Source organism: Lynx rufus, unplaced genomic scaffold (genome assembly GCF_022079265.1).
Source record: "Lynx rufus isolate CCGP_SWC_20201006 ecotype Redwood Valley unplaced genomic scaffold, mLynRuf1.p SCAF_2, whole genome shotgun sequence".
Taxonomy (NCBI): domain Eukaryota; kingdom Metazoa; phylum Chordata; class Mammalia; order Carnivora; family Felidae; genus Lynx; species Lynx rufus.
Genome location: NW_025814834.1, coordinates 68,022,024 through 68,044,477, shown reverse-complemented (window position 1 = coordinate 68,044,477; position 22,454 = coordinate 68,022,024). Strand labels below are relative to the sequence as shown.

The 22,454-nt window shown below is 36.0% G+C and overlaps 1 protein-coding gene across 1 annotated transcript in view; it reads right to left on the bottom strand.

Moving 5' to 3' along the window:
• Window positions 1-2,130: 2,130 nt before the first annotated feature.
• The window catches only part of COBLL1 (cordon-bleu WH2 repeat protein like 1), a 97,645-nt gene continuing 77,321 nt past the window's right edge, over window positions 2,131-22,454 (bottom strand). The window contains exons 10-14 of the mRNA XM_047082253.1: window positions 18,794-19,028; window positions 17,453-17,553; window positions 10,865-12,435; window positions 8,552-8,728; window positions 2,131-2,399 (exon numbers count right to left, since the gene is read on the bottom strand). Coding sequence (XP_046938209.1) covers window positions 2,313-2,399; window positions 8,552-8,728; window positions 10,865-12,435; window positions 17,453-17,553; window positions 18,794-19,028 — 2,171 coding nt within the window. The 3' untranslated portion in view covers window positions 2,131-2,312. The remainder of the gene's footprint in view (window positions 2,400-8,551; window positions 8,729-10,864; window positions 12,436-17,452; window positions 17,554-18,793; window positions 19,029-22,454) is intronic.

Here is a 22,454-nt window from a genome sequence, read left to right as displayed (position 1 = left end):
CTCGTGAGTTCAAGCCCCGCATTGGGCTTTGTGCTGACAGCTCAGAGGCTGAAGCCTGCTTCGGATTCTGTGTCTCTGTCTCTCTCTGTCCTTCCCCCGCTCTCACTCTGCCTCTCTCTCTCTCTCTCTCTCTCAAAAATAAACATTAATGGGGCGCCTGGGTGGCGCAGTCGGTTAAGCGTCCGACTTCAGCCAGGTCACGATCTCACGGTCCGTGAGTTCGAGCCCCGCGTCGGGCTCTGGGCTGATGGCTCGGAGCCTGGAGCCTGTTTCCGATTCTGTGTCTCCCTCTCTCTCTGCCCCTCCCCCGTTCATGCTCTGTCTCCCTCTGTCCCAAAAATAAAATAAACGTTGAAAAAAAAAATAAAATTAAAAAAAAAATAAACATTAATAAAATTTACAAATATTTTTGTTTTTGCAGCATGTGCATATTTCTATTGTAGTATTTCATGAGATTTAGGAATTTTTATAACATATATATTATATATATAATATATATATTAACATTCTTGTGGCTTATGTTTTCACTTTTATAGTACTTAATGTGCATGTGCCTTAAATTTTAATAGATTTAAATTTACATCTTTTACGAATGTCCCTTTGTGTCTTATTTAAATAACTTTTCCCATGCTAAGGTCTGAAAAAATGTTGAATATATTCACTTAAGTTTTAAAATATTACTTTTGAAAGTTGTCTTTAATCCAACTCAAATATACTTGTTTATGATTTGAAGTAGGGATCCAAATTAACTTTTTTCCAAGTGGATAATCAAACAATTTTTTAAAAAGTCACTCCTTTCCCTACTGGTTTATAAAACATAAGTTTCCATATATTAGGGTCTCTTCAAGTCTGATTTAAGGAAATAACAGTAACATTTAACATTTAATGTGTATCTGCCATGTATCAGGAACTAGTCTAAGCATGTTAGATGCTTCGATTGTGCACTTTGGAGTTTGTATGGGCTCACATGTGCACTAGAGAGCCCCGATGAATGATAGGTTTTACTATGACTTGTTTACTGGCTGATAAAGATACGGTTGTCAGGTGAAACTCATAAATATGCTGGTTGACACAAACCAAACATATAACTTGCTTTTATTAAACATTGAAAAAATCAACATATCGTCCAAAGAGGCAGACATCCCAAGAGCTAATTTAGTGAAAACCAACTTAACATCAACTTGTTTGACAAAGCTTTGAGAATAAATGAGCAATTAGATTCTTAAAGTAGGACTAGAACATGAATGAGCTCTAGACCCCAATACAGTTATAAGCCAACAAATTAGGCATTGTTTGGCTTAATAGTTTTAGCTTTAATGTATATATATATATTATTTAGAATATTAGCATCTGAACTACATAATGACTTTATCATTTTATTTTAATTAAAACAAAGATTTCTGGAACCTCCAAGTAGTCTTTGAAGTTCTCCAATATGGACATATACTAACCCCTATTCCTCACTACATATCAAATGTGAAATAACTGTCAATATAGACCAACATTTTCATAAGATTTCTAAGGCTTCTGGCACATAAAATATATAATATCTGTGTGACAACAATGTCATGATTATATACAAAAAAAATATTTAAAATGTTCCTTGTGCAATTTAAGTTCTAAAGATTAAAAAAAACAAATGTTCCATGTTAATAAAATATTAAAATATTATAAGCTTCCCATAAATTTGACATTGATTTTGTAATTACATAAAGAACACACAAGATAAGGCTTGCACACTAAGTGATTCATCATTTAAATGAACTGTCGAACCAAATATACTTATTTGATATTCTTAGATCTCTAGATCATACTTTCAGCCAAAATACACTTTAATATAACTTATAAACAATTTCAATTAAACTGTAACATTGAGGCAGCAAATGTCAGATCTACATTTGCCTACCTTTTTATGTGTCACACAAATACAAGTCTATGAATCTTAATTTATTCTTTTGTCTAAGTCACCATTGTAGAGAATGTGTCAGTAAGTGAAATCCACAAAAGGTGACGAAGTCTCATTTGAGAAAAATGAAAGTCATTAACACCTTATCTTAAAGTTCTAAAGCAGCATAGTCAGCTTTTAAGGCAAAAAAAAAAAAAAAAAAAAAAAAAAAAAAAAAAGGCCCAAAATATTATAACTTATAAATTCTGTAATTCTTCTTTTGGCATTAAAAGCCACAGCACAAATTCTTACACTTTAATAGACCATATATTAGTGTACATCTGGATATACATTGGCCAACATTCTCCATCAGCGTGACACTGTTCTGTGAAACAGAGGTGGTGAAGTGCATTGTGACAGGGCACATTTAATGGCCATCCTGGGCATCAGGGGACATGGAATGGCTGAGTCTTGACCTTCCATTCACAGATATTGTATTTGATGGAACAGTAACCTAAGAGAAAGAAAGAAGCACAGTTTGCACCCATCAAGTGAAAATGGCACAGCTATCTAATTTTTAGTTTTCAACAATTACCACTTTTCAACTTCTGTATAATTGTAAGCGATAATATTTAGTGTTCCGTATGCAATAAATCACAAATGATTAAGAATAAATGTTCACTCTACCATAAAATTAAAAATGAGAGAGTTGTTATTTCCACAACAAACAAGTTAAATAATCCATTAACACATCTTAGCCTTCACAAAATTACCAAATCAACTCAAAGGACAAGAGCACAAACAGACTGCAGGCCAAGCTGTTGAAGAGCATTTTTTGCTAGGTTAATTCTGGCTCCTCAAAGCTGCCTTGGAAAATGTAGAAAAATAAAGTGAATTCCACAAAACAAAGAATTTTTGTATTGATGGTATATATTAACTTGACGTTCCCCTCCCCAGGTACTCCTTGTTTATAAGAAAATACAGCTTTGGTTTTTAAAATGCTGTCATTTGAAGGGCTAAAAAAGTCAAATCTAAGAGTGTTATGTCAAAACAATTGCAGAATGAAAAGTAGTTTTCTTCCTCCCAATAAATAAACTCCGAAATTCCAAGATTCTATGGCAAAGTCTCCTATTTACAAATGGTAAGTGAATGAAATACACTAAGAATTTCCTAAATAGCTTGAAATTCTAACATTTAGAAGAATGTTTTAAAAAATCATCTGGATTCTGGATAGTAAATAGGTATAATATTTTGAAATATTATACATAAAATATGACAATACTTTTAAAAAATGGTTAATGTCTAGTTATAATTTGAATAGATTCTTAACCAAACATTATCACAAGAGAACTGGAGTACAAAAGGCCACAGATTCTGCCTTGCATCAGAGTAAGTTCCTGAAAGGGAAAATAAAATGGGCAAATTCAGTTTGGATTTGATTTCCTAGTGCTTCATTCATGGCCTTTTACTAAAACAAAGATTGGTAATCGAAACGAATCAACTTTCTTCACTATGAATCCAGGATGGAGTAGAGTGGTTGACACTAAAACAGCTAAAAGAAAAGTTGCCACCAGGGGAAGGAAAACTCCTGCACCTTGTTTAGTATTCACGTGGGGTTCCTTTCCAAATATAGCCAACAAACAGGTAATGACCTTTCATTATGTAACTTTGGCACGAAAAGTTTCAGTGTGTAGGGATTATTTTTGTAATTATTGCCAAATTTGCAGTGGTCATAATTCTTTGTAAGAAAAAGAGACAAATTTTGTTTTAAGCATTTAAAAAACATACCAATGACCCTAATACAAATAAAAGATGTTTATTGTAGCACCATTTATAGAGTGGAGAAACTAGAATCTAGTGAAATGTACACCAAAAAGGAGCAAATAAACTATGGTTCATTCATATAGTCAAATACTCCATAGTCTGTAAAAGAATAGTGTGTATGTGTAATAAGATGGAAAACATCAAGGATATTTATGAATGGTTTACAGAGGAGTTTATTTTTGTACAGAAAAATTAAATATGTTTATATACTACAAAAGTGGTCTGGAAGGTTTCACTTTAATCTATCACGAGCAATTACTTTAGGGGGAAACGGTATTTCATTTGGTATTTAAAAATTTGTATACTAAACTTTCAAGCATGAAAAGACATTATTATAGACTAGTCTATAAATTCTGTGTGGTCAGAAACCTTGACTATTTTAATGCCACATTATACGCATGTTTATTTTAGTGCCTGGCACGGTATAGATCAATGAATATTTCTTGAATGGAATACAATAACTTTTTATAAACATTTATAAAGTAAAAGAGTGTTGCTTGAATTTTTTGAATAATGAACATAGGACACCTACGATAAAGATTTTTTTTAAAATTAAAAAATTTTAAACATTAAAGAATTTACTAATATGAGCATTAAAGAATTTACTAATATGAGCATCTACTATTTGACTGTCTCAACTTTATTTATTTATTTTTAATTTTTTTTTTTCAACGTTTATTTATTTTTGGGACAGAGAGAGACAGAGCATGAACGGGGGAGGGGCAGAGAGAGAGGGAGACACAGAATGGGAAACAGGCTCCAGGCTCTGAGCCATCAGCCCAGAGCCCGACGCGGGGCTCGAACTCACGGACCGCGAGATCGTGACCTGGCTGAAGTCAGACGCTTAACCGACTGCGCCACCCAGGCGCCCTGACTGTCTCAACTTTAAGTTTAAAGAATATCAGGAATATTCTTGTAGTTTTCTTATTCTTGTAAGGAACATTTGCTATAAAACTGTCATTTATTAATATATATGGAAAGAACTGCCAACCTGAAGCCCTCGGATTGTACAAATTCCAAACAAGGAAGTATGAGTAAAAAGCAGACCAATTAAACAAATAAAAATGCCAGTAAGTTCTGGGCGACTTATCCCATAAGTTCTGGGTGACTTATCTGGTTTCTTTCTTCCTTCCAGGTTTTTATGGAGCCAAAGATAAATTTTACATTCTGAGGAAATGGTTAATATCAACTACTAAATACCATTTGTCACTTTATTTTCATAAACGTATATGCTACTTGTAATAGTGTAATGACCTTTAGTAACTGAAGCATCAACAGGAACCAAAAGTAGCCAGAAAGTTCTTGTATCAACACAAGTAAATGATCATAGTTTACTTAATCTCATATTCTCTGAAAACAATCTGCTGATTCACATATAAATCTTTATGCCAAATACATTTTATAAAACAGTAAACTAGATTTATTAAAACTAGGAAGGCAAGACAATTCTGTGACTACATGGGGGTCAAAGAGGGGTAAGGTGTGGAAAAAAATCTTAATATGAAAAAAAAAAACATGGCATGTTCATGACTACATTTACACTAGAGCAATCAACTAGATAATTGTTCTAATGTGAACCAATTATTATAATGAAGGTTAATTATTCGGGTATGAACCAGAGCCATAAGGCAGGTTGGTACCTGGAGTTAAACTGAACATTTGGGTGCCAAAATATAGGCAAACCTGGAGCCAATTTTCTGATGAACAATCTAAGCCCACTGTCAAAATCACTGAAGATTTTATTTGGCACTATAACTGTTGTTCTATAAAAGAAATGTTAGAATTTAAAACAAACCAGGAGAAATGTTCAGTACAGGATAGAAATATGGGACTTAAGCAAAGATCACAAGGAATCAGAGCCTTTTGGTATCCATTTTTACTTCCTTTTGCAATATATTTTTTGAAATACAATACATGTACAGGAGAGTGCACTGAACTTAAATAAACAACCTGATGGAAACAAACACAAACGTATATATAATCCACCACTCAGGCCAAGAGAATAGCTCCAGCTCCCTACTGATCTTGTCTTTATTTAAAATGTTGACATTTTCTTTATCACAGGTTTTTGCTTTCATTTAGACATTTAAAAAATCTTGCATTAAGATAACATTTATCTCGATTACTTAGTTTTTTAGTTTCCTCTTAAATTGTGTTGCCTGTCCTTCTCCTACAAACCCCAGCAAAGCCTTTTCTCTCCCTGTGGAAGTAACCCTATCGTGATTTTTATAATTACTTCCTTGCTTTTAAAAATAATTGCCACCTACGCATGCATCGTTAAATAATATAATTTAGTTTTGCATGCCGTCAAACTTTACACATAGATATGTTTATAGGTCTTTACCCTGTTGTGTTTAGGTGTACTTTGCCCAACTTACTGCTGTTTGATAATCCATCCTTTGAATATATTATTTATTCTGTTTTTGGATATTAACGTTATATTTACTTAGAGCTATTACAAACAATATTTCATGAATATTCTTATAAATGTGTCCTGGTACACAACACACACCTTTTTAGGGTATAATTAGAAGTGAAAATACTGATCATAGTGTGTCAGTTCCGTGACCTTTACTAGACCCTGTGTTCATTTTTAGTGCAAAAAAAAAATTGATTATGTAAGGAATTTTCATTAAACAAAATTCAGGAACTGGCACTACAAAGACTCAGGGCTATTGATAATCTCCTACTGAGAGAGATAAAATTTAGACTTGATGGAACCTCAAGTAATGACTTATAAACAGGATACAATTATAGGATCATCATTTAGAGCCTGCTTTCTATGCTGATTCACATCCAGCTCATTCTGGAAGCAAGGAGAGTTTTATAAGTGAAGAGACTGCCAATTTAGAGCCCGTATCACCAAGCACACAGCTGCTTGCCTGTACAGTTCTGTTGGCCTAAAAGACATTCCCAACTTAATGCACTCTTTTCTGCAATTAGTCCATTGGAACTGATTACTATTATCCGTGGACTTAGGAAAAGGCACTGCAGTTATGTTCTGTCTAGCTACTTGGTTCTCCTGTGGACCTGATGTGCCACTGCTTCTCAGTCCCAGGCTGTTAACACCCAGAAGGCAGAGGCTTCGTTTCATTCATTTTTGTATCCCCGGCATCTAGGACAATGTTTAGTACTTTTGTGCTTAAAAAATGCTTATCAAGTTTATTGAACTGAGAAAGCTTTACATTTTTTTAACGCTTATTTCTTTTTGAGAGAGCGAGAGAGCGAGAGACCACACGCGTGCACATGAGCAGGGGAGGGACAGAGAGAAAGGGAGACACAGAATTGGAAGCAGGCTCCAGAGCTCTCAACACAGGGTCCTACGTGGGGCTCAAACTAACAAACCGCGAGATCATGACCTGAGCTGAAGTCGGATGCCTTACCAACTGAGTCACCCAGGCGCCCAGAATTGAGAAAGCTTTAGATCAGAAGTGACTGACTTGAAACTGAACCTTAATTTACAAGATTAGAAAGAGAACTATTTTCTTAAGTGAAGATGTACAGTTTATTTGCGTGGGCATATTTCCTCACAAAAATATAAATGTCGTGACCTGTGAAATACCAGTTTCAGTACTCAAAACCACCAACTTTTTTTTTTTTTTTTCTGCCTGGCACCTGAATTCAGATTCTGCAAATACTTGACAAAATTCAAACCTAATCTCCTGAATTATTCCTTCGTGTTTCCTCCACTCCTGACAGCAGGCAATATTTTGCCCTGTCTCCTTGTTTGCCCAGATGGGAGCGCCAAGCCCTCCATGAAAACAGCCGTCACTCATGGCTCCACTGAAACACACTGAGGAAAATGGTGAGCGCAGACAGGGCTGGCCTTGGAGATGTGCCCGAGATGCCCTCCCCTTTTCCTTCTCTCCTTGCAGCATTCCTGTCCCTTCGCAGATTTTATTTCTGTTGAGCTCAGTGCTTTGCTCAACAAGTCTCTTACTCTTCTCTAAATAGCCTCTAAAATGATTAGAGAAGGAATTCACAAAACGAAATGCCTAGGGAGTCAGGAGAATAATGAGTACTTTTCTTGTCTTGAGTGTTGAGGAACTTGCAACCAAGACAACTAAGGGGAGAACAAGAAAGACATTTAGGGAGACTACAGCCTCTGGGAAGTCCAAGTTTTGATGCCAGGCTCCAGGCTTCACCACGTAGGACTTCTTTGAGTGGATGAAAGCAACAGAGGGAGGAAACTCACCTCTAAATAATTCCCTGTGACATTTTTTTGGCATTTGCTCCCCAAAAGAAGCATACCTCCCTTCCTGAAGTTCTCCTACATCTCCGTAAGGAGGAGCTGGCCACTTTGGCAGGGCCTTATTAGACTAGACTTTCTGCCTTCGGTGTCATCTAAATTCCCTAGATTTTCCCTACATTTTTTAACCTATAAAGCCACCTGCCCCCCCGCCCCCTCATTCTCCCACATATGGTAGTTGACTTTGATCATCGTGGGAGCCAGGACTGAAAACTTGCACGTTCCTATTGCTAGTGCGGCTTTTCTGGAATACGGAGGGATTTTCTTTCTGAAAGAATTTTTCTTGCTATGCTAATACAATTTATTAAAATAAGAGTCCAGGGTACTTTCTATATATAGTTATATAATAATGAGCAAACCCCATGTTCTGCACCTGGCCCATGTTGTGGAAAATAGACCGGACATATTTTTAAGTATGTGTAAGACTCTGGACTCTTTCAGCTTATACTTCAAAAATGACCCTTGACATCAAAGAGCAACTTCTGGCATCCTCCCTATTCAGATGCAAGAGCCAGAAAACAATTTCCCCTAAGTATTAGTTTGACAATGTTGAAAATAAACCCACTGTCACCCATCTGATAAAGAAAACTTACCCTTTTCAATTTGGCAGCAGCCTCTCCAGAACGGATTGCAGTGAGCAAACTCTGTCGGATCTGTTCTGGGTCAGAGCTTTGGAATGTTAAAGAACTTTGTCTCTTAAGAATGAATGATGGGCAGTCAGTTGGAGATGGTATTTGGGAATTCTGTTCATTATGTGCAGAGTTATTTCCCTATAAAAATAAGTGCAAAATATTTATATGAATACCAACTGAACAATGGGCCATTAAAAAAAATTCATCATCAGTATATTTTTAAAGAATCACTATTTGCCACACTGGTGTTTTAGACATAGTTCTGTTTCCTTCTCCAGTGAGTTATCTCTGCTGCCCGAGCTCAGTTGGAAGATGAGGGTATTACCTTCCCTTCTCTTCAACTTATGAGGCTAAGGAAGAAAAGTGGTACCTCTCTTTGTTTTATGAATACACTAGTAATTTTACTGTCCCTAAGTCAAATAATGCCGATTTTTGCCAATGGAGTTGGCCAGAAGAGCCAAATAATAAGAAAAAAAAAATTCCATAGGCTAAAAAAATAACACATTTTTAAAGTTACAAAATATTAGGTTTTCAAATTATCATTTTTGACAGAACAGAATGGACAAATTGACAATTTTATATTGGTTGAATCTAACATAGCTTCTAATAAAAGAATATTAAGGACCATGCTACATGTAATAGCTTATTTTGTGTTAATGGAAGTCACAGGGGCTAAGTGATGACCGTGTTTTCTTTATTTTGCCCATGGACTAAAAAACATTAGGAATTTCCAAATTTAAGAATCAAAATTTAATTAAACTTCTTAGGAAAGAATATTTAATAACCAATTTAACTGGGAACTATTATCAAATAATCTTAAAAATGTCTTTTTTAAATTGCCAAATATCTTTACAAAAGATGAGCTAAACAGAGCTTAGGCAATGACTCAAAAACTGTATTATCTAAATCAAGCTCTGTTGTTTAGGAATGGTATTCCATTCTAAGAAGAAACGCAGGCTTTGTTCCCAAGTAGAGAATTAATCTCTACATCATACATCTCTTCCTGACATTATATCAAAGATAAGAAACATAAATGTAAAATACATGAAGAAATATTCTTCAAGATGAATACTGCTTTGAAATTATGGAAAAATCTTTACTTGGCAATATGGTTAATGTTCTGTTACTCTAGGAATGTTTGAAAAAGTAATATAAAATACTTCTGGAACTGTCACACAAATCTGAAAGTATTCTTTAAACAGTATCAGGGTAAAAGTACACAAAATATTTTTTAAAAATTGCATGGGGATTATCATAATTCATACTATAAATTTCATCCTTTCCTTTGACTATATTATTTGAATCTAGCAAATTATAACACTCAGTTGACCGAACACTAAGTAAATAAATGCCCTTTTATGTAAATTATTAAGGTTAGATAATGGTTAAATGATATTTTAGTCAACATACATATAACTGGAAAAGTTAACACTGAATTAACAAAAATGTGAAATTAAGAAAATTACATTTTGAGATTGAAAATTCTGGTTTCAATTTAAATTATTTATATGTGTCAATGTTTGGTAACTAAGGTTGAATATATGTGATAGAAAATGTATAGTTGAGAAGTATCTGGTTATATTAACTAGTCTTTACTGCTTATGTTTCTATATAATTAAAACTATTTTGCTATTATGTAGAAGTAGAGTAGAAAATAAACCAGAACATCCAGAAAAGTAATAAACAACTTGAGATAAGCAAAACACAGGAAAATAGAATCAGAACTATAAACTAGTACAATATACAAATGTATGGCAAAGAAAATTTAAATTAAAATAGGGGCACCTGGGTGGCTCAGTTGGTTAAGCATCTGACTTCGGCTAAGATCGCTCAGATCATCATGATCTCATGGTTTGTGAGTTCAAGCCCCGCGTTGGGCTCTGTGCTGACAGGTAAGAGCCTGGAGCCTGCATCGGATTCTTTGTCTCCTCTCTCTGCCCCTCCCCCACTTGTGTTCTCTGTCTCTCTCTCTCTCACAAATAAACATTAAAACAAATTTTAATAAAAAATTTAAAAAATAAATTAAAATATTTCCTAATGATACAATCATTTAATGACTGTATAGTAATACCCAATCAAGTTATATGAATTATAATAATTCTGAGAGTAAATAATCAGATGTTATGTATTTTTACTCTTTATTCCCTATGGTAGCTTGCCATTGGATTAATATGAATTCAGAGTTAAGTAACACACAAATATACAACATGCTTGTTAACCCCCATTTAAACCACGTTGTATAAGAACCTCTGATTTTTAAAAAGGTCACGTTACCTTATCACTCACAAGTAGTTGTGGGATGCCCACAAATTTATTTACAGAAGGAGCCTTCCCTTCTTCTGTGTCAGGTGGAGGTCGGGCAGCTGCACCCTCACTGCATGACACTGTGCGCACTTTGCTGAGAGACTGTGACCGTTTCACTACAGCGAGGGCAAAGGGTGAGGGAGCAGAGCTTGAGTAAGGTCTTGGTGCACCAAAAGTTTTCAAAGTCTTCAGATTTAGTGCAGCTAATTGATTCGCAGGAAGAGGAACAGGTCTCGGGGCTATGGGAGGTGGAGGGGTTTCAGTAGGCTTCTGGTTGCTGATGTTATCATCAGCATTTTTAATCTGGGGCTGTGGAGGAGACGGAGTTGTTTTACTTAAGGGAGAAAGAGTTTGTTCTGGAGGAGGTATCACTTCCCTTTCCCCCTCTTTCTTTATTAGTTCTTTCGGAGTAGGGTTGGGGGCCACATGGACACCTTTGGCAGCTGCAGATGTCACATAGTGACCTGAAACTCTTTTTTGCATCTGTAGGAAAAAAGAACTTGGTTTGGTCTGGGGATTTGAAACCCGAGATTTAAGTTTTGACTCCAAAATATTGTTTATATCTTCCAAATTTGGCACGAAAGGAGCTGTGCCAGTGTCCCTTGTCATTCTGGGAGTAGGTTTCAGAGGACTCCCCATGGCAATGCAGGGTGAGTTCTCCACACCGTGGACCTGATGCTCTGTTCTTGGGCTCGGCTGTAGTTTAAGGTCTGCCCGTGGCTCCTTTGGGTTGTCGGAAATAACAAGATCTTCTGTTTGGATTGCAGTTTCTTTCACATTTTCACCAGTGTGCTTTTTTCCTAAAGTATGGATCTCGTGATCATCTTTATACCCAGTGGTTTCTGATTCCGAATTTTTCAGTATCTCCAGGGTCTTTGGAGGCACTATTTTATAAGTAGTCATTCCAATTTTGGGTATGTACTCTCTTGTGATTTCATTTGAAGGTTTTGGCTTGGGATCATAGTCTTGTCTATAAAGTGGATAATTCTTTGAAATAGTTGAGTTTTTATCAATCCCATCTACAGAAGGCAAAAGGCCATCATTACCACGTGCACAAACTGGATCTTTTATGGTGAGTTGATTCTCTGAATGTACGTTTAGGGGGCCCTGACTCCTGAATTTCCTTGAGGCATCTACAGCAGAATCTTGGGGACTTAGAGATGAGGGTTGAGTTGCTTTATCGTTACTTGGAGTTTGCACACTTTCATTAACTTTGAAATTAGACAAATGATGACCTTGGTGATTCCCCTCAAAACTGTCAGAGGAAGAGTTTGTCTGAATCGCCGCATCTTGCATTTTTGTCTTTTCCTCACTGGGTTGATTCAGTTTTTGGCCTGCTACTAATGATGGAGCTAGATGATTTTCCTTGTAACTTTCAGCAGTATCAGTTTCATGTGCCTGATAGTTTGATAGTCTGTCAGCTCCCATGTCCACACTGTTATCTTTGGCAACACCTCCCACATTGATTTCTGTTATCCTCACTCCATTTTTCATATTCTTTTCTGTGTCCGTTGGAATGACAATTATTTCATTTTGATCTACTAAGGGAAAAAAATATTGTCAAGTGAAATGTATGAAAAAAACTAGAAAAAAAACTCAAGTTTTCAATGTCTGCCTCCCCCAAACTGAAGTAGGTTGGTTTGGATTCTACAGGTAATTTTCAGCTAATTATACAAAATCAAGTAATAGCATTAGGAAGGAAAATCATGGGCTTTGGTATCATAGAAATCAGAGGCTAGAACCCGGCTTGACTGACTACAGTCTGTGTGGCCTCAGCATGTGACCTAACCCCTTTGAGCCTCAGTTTGCTCAGATGTAAAAAGGTAAAAACTTGTATTATATTTTATATGGCATTTATATAACATGCCAAATAGGAGACGATATTGCCCAGAACAAGCAGTCCATGGAAGATAGCTACGTTTCTCCTGATAGGTAGACTTCATATTTCAGTTAATGTTAAGAATGACAATAGAAATTGACAAATTCCAAGATGTTTTTCCTTTTTTTTTCCTATTTTGATTCTGTCTTTTCTATAACCCCTAGTGTATTTCTATTTCACGCCTTACATCAAAAGGGAAACAAGCCCAGTGAATGTTATCAGTTTTAATTAAGGCAAACAATAGTAACATTACCTTTAAGAGTTGAAGTAAAAACAAATTCTCAGTTGACTGTCTTGGTAATTAGGCATCCTTGATAAAGACTTTGTTTTCAGTCATAATATGGGTGATTTCAACTACAGAAAAACAATCACGTGCGCTCTGATTTTTCTCTGAGAAAAATTCTCATGTCAGAGTCCCAGTAGAGAAAGCAGCCTCTCTCTCCCCTGCACTACTTTTCCTCTTAATTCTAATTCAGATCTCCTGAAAGCAAAAATCACTTGCCAGTGTCTAGGTTAACAAGCAACAGTTGCCAGCCAGCAACACGATGGCAAAGAATTGGAATGAGGCATCTGGAAGGAAACACAGGTTTATGGGTGTGTGCTATGTGTTCTGGTCCTCAGGGAAGTGATTTATGTACTGGGCTCCTGTAGTCAAATGCCCAGAAGAATCATTGCTTCTGAATGACTGACTAACCCTCATCTTCAAAATCCTTAGTGGCTTCCCCTTCCAGATAGGGCAGCAGTTCATACAGCACAAGTGAAATGTGAGCCTTGGGAGTCAAATCGTGAAAGGATGTCAGGTATTTCTCTAGAGTTGTATCATCACTCACTTTTACTTATAAGATAATGAACAATTTCACTGCCTAAAATGTCATAAGCTATTCTGAATAGTTCTGTTAAAAAAGAAAAATATGCATGCAAAAAAAATATCATGTTGCCAGGTAAATTTGTATACTTTCTAAGTTTATTTATGTATGAGGGGTGGGGAAGGGCAGAGGGGCAGAGGGGCAGAGGGGCAGAGGGAGAGAGAGAGAGAATTCCAAGCAGCCTCCAAACTGTCAACACAGAGCCTGATATGGGGCTTGAACTTACAAACTGTGAGATCATGACCTGAGATGAAACCAAGAGCTGGACGCTTAATCGACTGAGCCATGCAGCCACTCCTGTATACACACAACTTTTATTTACTTTTTAAAAATTTTTTATATGAAATTTATTGTCGAATTGGTTTCCATACAACACCCAGTACTCATCCCAGTGGGTGCCCTCCTCAATGCCCATCACCCACTTTCCCCTCCCTCACACCCCCCATCAACCCTACGCATCAGCACTCCTGTATCCCTTGGGTAAATTCCTAGCAGTGCTATTGCTGGGTCATAGGGTAGATCTATTTTTAATTTTTTGAGGAACCTCCACACTGTTTTCCAGAGTGGCTGCACCAGTTTGCATTCCCACCAACAGAACAACTTTTAAAAATATATTGGGGGACTGGGTGGCTCAGTCAGGTAAGCACCTGACTCTTTATTTCAAGTCAGGTCATGATCTTGTGGTTCGCAGGTTTGAGTCCTATGTCAGGCTCTGAGCTAATAGCGCAGAGCCTGCTTGGGATTCTCTCTCTCCCTCTCTCTCGCCTGCCCTCCCACTGTCTCTCTCAAAATAAATAAATAAACTTAAAAAAATACCTTCATATTTTTACACCCTACCTAATTGCATGATTTTTTGGTCATGGTAGTAATATTTTCTATTATGTTGCAAGGTTCTTATATTAAATAGCTAATTTTTAAATGGAATTCATTTTTATTCTTCCTAAAAAATGCAACTGATTATCAGAATATTTATTGTCTATACAAGTGACTTCTCAAAGACTAATAATTATTAGCTTTTGTGAGTAAAAACACATTTGATTAAAAATCATTGAAAAGGCACATTTCTGCCTAGGTTCTTATTTAATTACTTCACAAGTATTTTTAACGTCTACATGAAAAGTACTATTGTCAACACTGCTATGAGCACAAAAGAATGTAAGAAATGTTCCCTGGCACCAGGAAATGAATGTAAATGTATTTCTTTCTCTCTTATTGTAGCTCATTATCCAGTGAGTATAGGTATAGTCCAGTTACACAATAGAAGTATTTTCCAAAACAAAGTAAATCAACATAAAAATATGTTGTAAATTCAGTTCCCTGTAACAAAACCCTAATTGGTTTTAGAACTCCAAATGTCTATTTTTCACATTTTTGGTGGGTCGCACCTACTTTACTGCTTTTTAATTCTGAATTTCTCATCAGAATCTCACAATTATTACCAATGACAGGGCTTGAAACCTAGAATCACTGCTGAACTCAGTAGCTAATCCATCCTCATACTAATAATGACACTAACCAAATGTCAATGACTGGTTAGGCCATTTTACGATGATAGCCAATAGAAGTTAAAGGTAGATTTTGTACTATCCTGTCCTCTCCCTCCCTACTCAAAACCGATACCAACATCTACAACACAAGTCATTTGACAAAAGGATGACTGAAACAAATATACAGGGTAGGTGAAAAAAAAGGGAAGAAAATATTAAAACTCCTTTAAGGATAATAGAAATTATTTTAAAAGTCCCCTATATAATTCAATTAAAAAAAAGTATGGGGGGGGAACCCACCCAGAGTTGACCAAGGTTATTGCAAATCAAATGCAAACAGAAAAATATTATTACAGAAATATACCTGTGACCCTAGCACTAACTTGATGCCAAAATCTTAGCAAAAATGATTTGATGATCATTTTTAAAACAAGGAAGCAGCATGATTTCTCAGTAAAAACTCTACTGACCATCATAGTGTATGCTTTGAGAAACTAAATCAAGAGGAAAAGGAAGGGGAAATTATATACTTTTAGAACTTCTCAGTATTCTATCTCAGGATGGTACTGACCATGGGGAAAAAGACTTATTCAAATTAACCAACACATGATGCGCCTGGGTGGCTCAGTTAGTTAAGCGTCTGACTTCAGCTCAGGTCATGATCTCGCAGTCCATGATTCTAAGCCCCGAGTCAGGCTCTGTGCTGACAGCTCAGAGCCTGCTTCGGATTCTGTGTCTCCCAGTCTTCTCCCTGCCCCTCCCCCACTCGTGCTCTGTCTCTGTCTCTCAAAAACGAATGTTAAAAAAAAAAAAAATTAACCAACACATACCACATAGGTAAAACAATATATATCTACCCATCTGTTTGTGATGCTGGGATAATCCACATTTTACTCAAATATGAATATATATACCCTATGTTTTCTAAAAATCTGCATCTAGTTTTGTATATTAATATAACAGACCAGACTATGAGAATTCATCAGCCAACTCCTTCATATTTCCTTAAAATACCATTGTGCACTCCTTACATCTTATATTTGTGTAGTATCATTTTTCTGAAACTCAATGTTAAGTATAGATCTTTCTTAACTTTTGGTGGAGTTACATCCCAATAAACCCATCATAACTTGAAAATATCATTAAGTCAAATGCATTTAGTATGTCTAAGCTACTGAATATCATAGCTTAACCTACACTACTTTAAATGTGCTCATAAAGCATTAGCCTACGGTTGGGCAAAATCATCTCTCACAGAGCCTTTTTTATAATAAAGTGTTGAATATGTCATGTAATTTATTAAATACTGTGCTGAAAGTGAATGGCAGAATGTTGCAGGTGGAGGGGTTGTTTACCCTCATGGGGCTGACTGGGAGCTGCAGCGGCTGAAGCCCACCCTCATGAGAGAGTGTCATGGAGTGTATTGCTAGCCTAGGAAAATACCGAACTTCAGAATTCAAAGTACAGTTTCCGTTGGATGCGTACCACTTTTGCACCATCGTAAAGTCAAAAAATCTTAAGTCAATGACTGTATGTATTTTAACAATATCTCAGTATTCCACTAGGTGCCATGAGGAATTTAAAGTATTGGATAGAATTTCTCTGATTCAAAAGACTGTCCAATCTGGTTGAGGAGTCAAGACCAGGAGTCAAGACTTGATTACATGGCTTGTAATCAAGTAACAAAGTAAGTGAAGTGGCAGGATTTGGACAGTAGTTGAATGGGTGAAGTTAGGTTGGAAAATCATATTTTTGCAAAGAATGAGCACAGCCCTAAAGATAAAACTAAGTGAAATATAATGAAGAGATGAAACTATCTTGATTGAGGGGGTACAGAATACTGGTAAGTATTATACAGAATTAGATGGTTTCAACTTTAAAAATCAGGCAGACAAGTTTCACCCAAGTAAAAGCAACTTGAGTATGAAGTAAAACAAGTTCGACTTAGGAGTTGGTATAAAGAAATAAGAGAAATAGATCACAAGTAAATGCATAGAGAACACATCTTTAAGATCCAAAATCTAGGTTAAACAACCTCTAAGATTTAACAACAAAAGTAGTTCACATAATGGTTAATAGCACATGTTAAAGTAATACTGTCTGAGTTCAAATCCAAGGTCCACCACTTACTAATTATGGGAACTCAAGTGAGTTATATAATATTTTTGTGGCTCAATCATCCGTAAAGTGGGACTAAAAATAATAAGACCCATAAATAAGTTAATACACAAGATTAAATGAGTTAATAAAGTGTTAAAAATGGCCCTTTGGCACATAGTAATTGCTATGAAAATGTTGGCTATTAATTAGTGTTTGTAGAACTCACCATTTTCCTGGTTTGAGTTTGAGCCCAATGACTTCAAGTTTCTTACACTGTCCACTACTCTCTCTTCATTGCTTGCATTATATACCATAATGTGTGGCCCTCTGCAAAATAGGATATTGTATGTCATATATTGATACTATTTAAACACACACACACATACACACACACACACACACACACACACATACACACACAAACACACACACACACCCCAGATGAGAAAACAGGCAATAATTTCCAAAGACAGATGGACTGAAATAATCATCTTTTTTTCCCCTGCCAAATACCGGAAATTTAATAGCAAAGAAAAAAATCCAACTGAGAGGAAATGCTGCTATGAACCATTAGCTTTCATAGAGAGGTCCTATTACAAAGAAGGATCTAAGAAGCTTGGTAAAAATGAACACTTTTCTAAAAACAGTGTCTTTTTGTTATTATTGACTGTTTGTCTTTTAAAGAAAAAGAAAACTAAATTAATCATTTTAGTCTTGCATCTGCCCAGGCCAAGTTCTGGCAAATCAGGATGTGGACTGACCTCACTGGGATTTTTTAGTCATAGAAGGGTTTAATTTGGAGACAATCCCATGCAAATTATGGTAAAACTTTGATAAAGATGGTTTATTTTGCCTACTTGATTCCATCTTTATTCATGATGTGGCATTTCTAATACAATACAAGTGTACTGTAGTATAGATTTCAATTCCTAGGATCAAGTGGCAAGTGCACTATCTTCATCATGAAGTTGACTGTGAAAATATTAGTAACTTAACATCACACTCAAATATGCAGAATTGTTTTACATATCAGTGAAAATCTTGGAGGAGCATTCACTGAAAATTAAAAAGTGACAGGGAGAGAGAGAGAGGGAGACATGGAATCTGAAGCAGGCTCCTGGCTCCAAGCTGTCAGCACAGAGCCTGACATGGGGCTTGAACTCACGAACCAAGAGATCATGATCTGAGCCGAAGTTGGATGCTTAACTGAGCCACCCAAGCACCCCAAAAGCTTACTTATTTTTGAAAAAAAGTTTAAGCAGGGGAGAGGCAGAGAGAGAGGGAGAGAGAGAATCCCAAGCAGGCGCCACGCTGCCAGCACAAGGCTTTATCCCATGAACCGTGAGATCATGACCTGAGCTGAAATCAAGACTTGGTCGCTCAACCAACTGAGCCACCCAGGCACCTCAAATAGATACTTTATTAATAAATATTCTTATAATGGTGGTGAAATAGAGCCTAAACTAAAGGGACTACTATATTTGTATTTAAAATATCAGATCTATAATTCAGAGACTAGTATTAATTAAACAAACCATACACTTCTGGCACACAGACTACTACTTACTGTCCATCTGTGTTTCTAGCTTCTTGTTTTTCTTCTTTGGAGTTTTGTGCGGACTCTCCAGTAACATTGCCAAGGGCTGAGTTAGGATCGTTTTTCAGTGTATTTATTATATCAGTAGATCCAAAAGGAATATCTTGTGACTTCACAGAAACATTTTCAGCCTCAACTTTAGGCACTTCACTCAGTTCTTCCTTTTCATCTATCTCTTCAAGGCTACGATCAGAGCTTATTCCAGCTACAAAGAAATGAAGATATAATCCTAAATATTAATTTGCCTCATTCTTCCTGCGCAATCCTAGCAAGAAAGGAGTTTTTAAAATCATAATTAGCTGGATGGACTCTTTTAAATGCTCATCCAAAACTAATAGTGAAATACTCTTCTAATGGTGAATAATCAAATTCACATATAATCAGATTATCTCAGACACATACAATTCTAAAAATAATATGCTATCGTGCTAGGTTTTATTCATGGTAGAAAAAAATAAATTATTTAAACTCAAACTTCAAGCTATATATCTGAAAGTTATCTATATATCTTTAGATTTAAATGATTGTTACATTTATGCAATAGGTCTAAATGTAAATGAAAAGAACATGAGATTTTTATATTGTCTACAAGTACACCAAAAAATTTGACTCAGTGGTTATCAGTGCTCACTACAATGGAGAGTTCTCTGAGTCCCTCTTAAAAATACTGATGTTCAGGGGTGCCTGGGTGGCTCAGTTGGTTAAGCGTCCGACTTCAACTCAGGTCATGATCTCGCGGTTCGTGAGTTTGAGCCCTGTGTCATGCTCTGTGCTGACAGCTCAGAGCCTGGAGTCTGTTTCAGATTCTGTGTCTTCCTCTGTCTCTGACCCTCCCCCATTCATGCTCTGTCTCAAAAATAAATAAATGTTAAAAAAATTTTTTTTAAATACTGATGTTCACCCCCTCTTCCACGCCTGTTAAACCAGAATCTCTGATGGAGGGAACCAAAATCTTTAAGGTTCCTGAGGTGATTCTAATACAAAACCAGGGTTAAAAGCCACTGCCTTAGATGCTTATTTTGAAAATACAAATGAGTATTATACAATGAAAATTATTCTCTCAGTTTGATTCTCAGAAGCAATTTCCTTTAACAGATTTTTCCTATATAGTATTGGAAAGTATAATGAGCATACAAGCAGATATACACACTCATGTTTCCTTTTTTTGTTGTTTATCTAATATAAATGGAAGCATACTATACCTGATGTTTTTCACCTTCTGCTTCTCCAGTTAACTGTATCTGGAAAATTGTCCCATAACAATATGTGTGTGTGTGTGTGTGTGTCTGTGTGTGTGTTTCTTTTCAAAAGCTATGGCTAGTATCTCAGTGTATAAAAATGTGTTTTATCATTATTCCTTAAGCACCAACAACAAGTGGCCAACAGGCTAAAAGAGGAGACATCCTAACTGGTGCCCACACTAGCTGTGAAAGTTAATTTAATCTAAAGAACGAGGTTCTGGATCTTCACTTATTTAAATATAATTTAACACTTCCATTTACATAATAGCAGCTGAACAAACTTTAATTTTACCACAATAGAAGGGGGAGGAAAGGTGGCATAGCATTGGATTACAGAGATCAGCACAGCCACAAAATTTAATAAAAACTTCAACATGTTAGAAGAATATTTAGGGGCACCTGGGTGGCTCAGTCGGTTTAGCTGTCAACTTTGGCTCAGGTCATGATCTCGTGGTTTGTGAGTTCGAGTCCTGCATTGGGCTCTGTGCTGACAGCTCAGAGCCTGGAGCCTGTTTCGGATTCTGTGTCTCCCTCTCTCTCTGCCCCTCCCCTGCTCACGCTCTGTCTCTCTCAAAACTACATAAACATTAAAAAAAAAAAAAAAAACGTAAAAACAAAAAAGAATATTTAAAGTATTTAAAACGTATGTCTTTAATTTTATCTCTAGGTGTATCAACAAAAAATTTTGCTATTTATGCTGTTTAAAAAACTTTATTTTTTGGGGCGCCTGGGTGGCGCAGTCGGTTGGGCGTCCGACTTCAGCCAGGTCACGATCTCGCGGTCCGTGAGTTCGAGCCCCGCGTCGGGCTCTGGGCTGATGGCTCAGAGCCTGGAGCCTGTTTCCCATTCTGTGTCTCCCTCTCTCTCTGCCCCTCCCCCGTTCATGCTCTGTCTCTCTCTGTCCCAAAAATAAATAAAAAACGTTGAAAAAAAAAATTAAAAAAAAAAAACTTTATTTTTTAAAGTTTATTTATTTGAGAGAGAAAGAGAAAGTGTGCACGAGCAGGGGAGGTACAGAAAGAGGGAGAGAGAGAGTCCCAAGCAGGCGCCACTCTGTCAGCGCAGGGCCCGATGTGGGGCTCAAACTCATAAACTTGTGAGATCATGACCTGAACTGAAATCAGGAGTTGGACGCTTAACCGACTGAATCGCCCAGGTGCCCCAAATATGGAGACTTTTAATGACAGTTTGTTGTAAATTTAAAAAAGATTACTCAACAGAAAAAAAATATTAAGGAATTTAAGTGAATTTTTTAAAAATATATTTTGGCAAATCTTGTTTTATTATGATTTGTGAAGGAGTCATTATGATACCAATGCACAAATATTATGTATGTAAAACAGCATATCATATCTGTGTAGTAAGAGTATATTTACATAATTTGAAAACTGTGTATTGAGAAAATGAAAGGCTGTTCTGATTTAGATGCAAATGTGTTTTATAAATGGCTCCTTGGCATATAATAAGTTCTTTTGTAAATTAGATTAACTGAGGTAACGTTTAGCAAATTATTGATTGTTATCCCTATTTCTCTCTTGCCCATCAAAAGTTATTTCACACAATTTTTCCTTAAATATGGGGCCCCTTAAAGAGAAACGGGTCTCAGTCGAAGTATAAAGAATGAGTTACGTGTTTCAAAAGTCTTCTCAAATTATTTTTCTGAAATTTTATAACTTGCTAGCGTCATATGGGCTTGCTTAAATATATATGTTTTTTAATAGCTTGAGGAGTATTCCTATTCTTAAATGTCTTAGGAAAGGAAGTGATTCTTTTTAAAAAATTCAAATTATCTGAAAGAACTTTCAGAGTTGGTTGGGTGACTAGCACAAATTTCCCCAAGCTTTGAAAAATAATAAATCAAGTTTTTTTTGTGTTAACAGAATTATATGAATCAGGCCACATTTTAGGACCACAATAGAAAAAGACTGGGTAAGGGCTGTGAACAATGAATAAATTCCACCAATATTGTAGCACAACTATTGTTTTGTAGCTTCATAAGTTCTAATGGAAAAATACTCACTTTCAAAGAATACAGTGTTCAAAATCTTTGTGAAGTTTTAAGATCCAACAACTTCCAAAGTATAAATGTTAAAAATTACAGAAGTCATCTTTTTAAAGTTTAATTATTGCATTTTTTACCTTTTCTTAGCTTTATATGATATGAATATTTTTCATCTTAAGTTTTTCATTCCTGCTAAAGAAAGCAAAACTGAAACAAAATATAAAATTCAAAACTTCTTTAAAATTCACAAAATGTAATATGTGTAAATGAAATTTAAATACTAAGCTTTCATAAGCTTTCATATTTTTGTTAAGTTTGTAGCATTTTACTTTTAAATTATTAAAGCTTATAGGGGCGCCTGGTGGCTCAGTCGGTTAAGCGTCTGACT